The following is a 4,034-nucleotide window of genomic DNA, read 5'->3' as shown; positions in this document are numbered from 1 at the left end:
AACGACGTTCTTCACTCCAGCCATGTGTAAAAATTGGTACCTTTGGTTGGGGAGGTAAAGGGCGGTAGAAGAAGAGGGATGGGATTCGCCTTCCAGTACCGTGTTCTAGACACAGTGGATAACACACTGCTTCTACGGTCCACAAAAGGTTATTTAACCCGCAAGACAACAGAATCATGCATACAGCAAGACATTGGAGACGGATAACCTTTGATAATCTATTTTGCAACCTTTTCGGACCTTTGACCTAACTTCCTGTCACTTTACCCGAGTCAAGGCAAGGACAGAAAATGTACTCTCCAGCAGAGGTTGGTGGAGGAAGATTGTGACCTTTTTGTTTTATCATATGCCCCGGTTTTTTTTGGGGGGTTGGGTGAGCGGACAAAAACGGGGCATATGAAACGGGGCATATGGTAAAGAAAAGGTCACAATCTTCCCCCCAACCAACCTCTGCTTGAAGAGGACAGAAGACGCTGTGTACAGTGTTTAGGTGTTGTTTTATTTCTTTTAACAGTGAACTTCTTACATAACTAGTTAAGTAAGCTCAAGAAATACATGGCCACGACGAAACTGAAATACTACTGACATTATTTATTCATTAAGCTTTACAGAAGGAAATCTGAGAGGTGTTGGCAACAGGATCGATATATCCTTTACAAGGCCAACACCTCCAGAGTACAATTAAAAACAAATTGTAAGAAGTATGCGAATAATAACTAATTACATTATACATTCTAAGAAATAACAATGATAACAAAAAAGCAGTAATTATATCTATATTACTTTCAATAACAACTATATTACCTGACAGAAGGCTCTAGAAGATATGTCAAAATCACATCATTGCAAAACGACATTTTCTTCATAGTTTCGGTTGTCTTAGTAAACTTCTTGATTAAATAGGTTTCAAACTCAACAAATACATTGCTACTAAGAAACTGCAACACTACTGACCTTACTTCAAATAGCCATTACCTGGCGAATGCCTCTGTCAGTTAAATCATCAAGTCACAGAACAAAACAAAAAAGTATTTTCGATTAACCTGATGTAACCTAAACTAAGAAATTAAATTAACAAAGAAAAATTGTAATCCACGTGCGACTAGAGAACTCCTAAGTCAAACTATAGTAAGATTTACTCACAAAAGTAATTTCTATATACTAGGTTACATTTTGTTTATTCTACACAATTCTCCGACTATAAACTATGTCAGGAATTATAAATAAAAAGATGAAAGGAAAAACGTCAATAACCATAATCTTCTCGATCATTTTCTCGACTATTACATCATACCAAATGTAATATAGATGGAATGATAAAGAATTTAACTAATTTCAAGCAACAGCATTACGTCTACAATGGGTACCATATAGCTATTGGAATGTACTGCCAATACAGAAGGAAAAAGAGCTACAGAAATTAACTTAACCACTAACAACCTGTCAGTATATGGTTGTCACCAGTTTACTTGCTATCTACAGTGTGCTGCATATCCAACCTTCAAGCCGTGTGGGTACGCATGTGAGTATTTAGATGACCCACCTACATCTCACTGAACTACCTGCTACACTCCTCACACCTGTGAGATTTCTCCTGTTTGAGTACGCATGTATGTGTTTCCGCTTCAGTTTACCTAGCTGGCTGTACTGCCCGCTGCACCGTGTAAGTACGCACGTGTTTTTTTTTCGAATTCCAGATTACCTAGCTGATTGAACTGCCTGCTGCACTCCTTACACCTTTAAGATTTATTGCCTGTGTAAGTACGCATGTAGTTTTATTCCCAGATAACCTAGCTGACTGAACTGCCTGCTGCACTCCTTACACCTTTAAAATTTATCGCCTGTGTAAGTACGCATGTGGGTTTTTTCCAGATTACCTAGCTGATTGAACTGCCTGCTGCACTCCTTACACCTTTAAGATTAGCCTAGTACACCTAGCCTGTGTAAGTACGCATGCAGTGTTTTTCCCAGATTACCTAGCTGACTGAACTGCCTGCTGCACTCCTTACACCTTTAAGATTAGCCTAGTACACCTAGCCTGTGTAAGTACGCATGCAGTGTTTTTCCCAGATTACCTAGCTGACTGAACTGCCTGCTGCACTCCTAACACCTTTAAGACTAGCCTAGTACACCTAGCCTGTGTAAGTACGCATGCAGTCTTTTTTCCTGATTACCTAGCTGACTGAACTGCCTGCTGCACTCCTTACACCTGTACGGTCTCTCGTGCTCACCAGTGTGAGTATGCATGTAAACCTTCAAATTCCCCAGAAGACTTAACTACCTGCTACACTTCTCATATTTGTAGGGTTTCTCCCTTTTGGAGTTATTGACTCATGTGTGCCTATACTGTACATACTTGCTGCACTCCTCACATCTTTAAGATTTCTCACGTGTGTGAATACGCATGTGTTTCTGCATATTACCTATCTGTCTGAAGCGCATGTCGCATTCCTCACACCTGTAGGGTTTCTCACCAGTGTGAATACGCATGTGAACCTTCAAAGTCGCCAGAAGACGGAACTGCCTGCCGCACTCATCACACCTGTAAGGTTTCTCACCAGTGTGAGTGCGCATGTGTCTCTTCAGATCACTCAGATGACTAAACTGCCTGCCGCACTCTTCACACCTATAGGGTCTCTCACCAGTGTGAGTACGCATGTGAGACCTCAGATTACTCGGATCACCGAACTGCTTGCTACATGCCTCGCACCTGTACACTTTCACACGTTTGCCTCTCCTCCTACTGGACCCCTCACCAGACTCCTCCCCTCTTTGTCCTTGCCAGGTGGAAACACTGTTGGCAGAGCCCCCTGCTGCTCCTCTGCTGACGTCATCCAAACCTTGTGTGCTGCCTGTCGCCATGGTATATTTGTGTAAACTTCTGTAAATTTTCAATTCAATTTCAACTTTATTTCAGACTCCTGGGCTCCTCCCCAGACTCCTCACATCTTTGTCATTGCCAGGTGGAAACACTTTCGGTAGTACCCCCTGCTGCTCCTCTCCTGACGTCATCCAAACCTAGCTTGTGTGCTGCCTGTTGCCATGGTATATTTGTGTAAACGTCTGTAAATACAAGGCACACGATATCTATCAACATGGGGCAATTGAATTGACTGAGGTCCTCTGTATCAATATTGTCGGCTATATTTTAAGTGATGCAACATTGACACTGAAAATTGTCTACAATCAACGGAGGCTAAATTAAACATGTTTTCCTTATTGCACGTTTACTGACGAGAAGAAAACTAGAACCCCGATAACCTCTCAAAACCCACTCATTGTAGAAAAAGTGGGTCACTTCGTCTTCCACTGCTTCATAGAAAGTCAAACCGAAAAAGCTTAGATTGTATTCCGTAGCCGTTCTTAGAATAGTCACTTGCTCCACTTGTCACCGTTGTTAACTTGCACTGTCTGTACATTTTTTCTATGCATTGTTTCATGTTGAAATTAGGCGTCGGACAAGAACATGTAAATAAAACTCTTATTCACACCCCTTTATTTTACTCCAGGGGTGCTTTCCTCTCTTTCTCTCATATTTCAGCTGTAAAAACACCAGTTATAGCTGGGGAGGAACTCAATTTCTCAAATCTGGGTCAGAATTTGCATATTCCCATGGATTATTTTGTTATCAATGTTGAAAGGATAACATGGAAGCAACAAGGGTGTATCATGCATGCAACAAATAACCTGGTATCTAAACCAATCGTGGCTGCCAAGTCTCTACAAATGCTCATCTTCAACAATTTGCAACAGTGGGACTCATGAGAAACCATACAAGGAGTGGAAAATACATGTCAAGTCTTCTTACCTGGAAGTCAGTCGATACACAGCTGCCTGTTGAATCACTAGATTTCACTACACAACGAACTCGGACTAGTTCTCTTGATTACAGTATACTAGTAAAGTTGTTGCTGTCTCAGTTGTGACGTGCTTCTGGACTTGGCAGTGAACACTCCGAGTCAGAAACTTGCAGTTTAGATGGTATATTCTGGAGACGGTTTTAGTAGAGGTGCTAAGTGGCGCGTGTTGCCCAG

At 41.5% G+C, this 4,034-nt stretch overlaps 1 protein-coding gene across 1 annotated transcript; it reads right to left on the bottom strand.

Moving 5' to 3' along the window:
- Positions 1-480: 480 nt before the first annotated feature.
- On the bottom strand, positions 481-4,034 carry LOC136435475 (zinc finger protein 722-like). The gene is made up of 2 exons (XM_066429019.1): positions 3,809-4,034; positions 481-3,063 (listed from the first exon to the last, which is right to left on the bottom strand). Exon 2 carries the CDS (start codon positions 2,860-2,862, stop codon positions 2,377-2,379), a length of 486 nt encoding a protein of 161 aa, XP_066285116.1. The 5' UTR covers positions 2,863-3,063; positions 3,809-4,034; the 3' UTR covers positions 481-2,376.

The sequence above is a fragment of the Branchiostoma lanceolatum genome, chromosome 5 (genome assembly GCF_035083965.1).
Source record: "Branchiostoma lanceolatum isolate klBraLanc5 chromosome 5, klBraLanc5.hap2, whole genome shotgun sequence".
Lineage (NCBI taxonomy): Eukaryota > Metazoa > Chordata > Leptocardii > Amphioxiformes > Branchiostomatidae > Branchiostoma > Branchiostoma lanceolatum.
Note: the sequence above shows the minus strand (reverse complement) of the source record. Positions and strands in the feature narration are given on the sequence as shown.

Coding starts and splice junctions, on each gene's coding strand:
- LOC136435475 (XM_066429019.1), bottom strand. CDS start 2,862: ATGGCGACAGGCAGCACACAAGGTTTGGATGACGTCAGCAGAGGAGCA.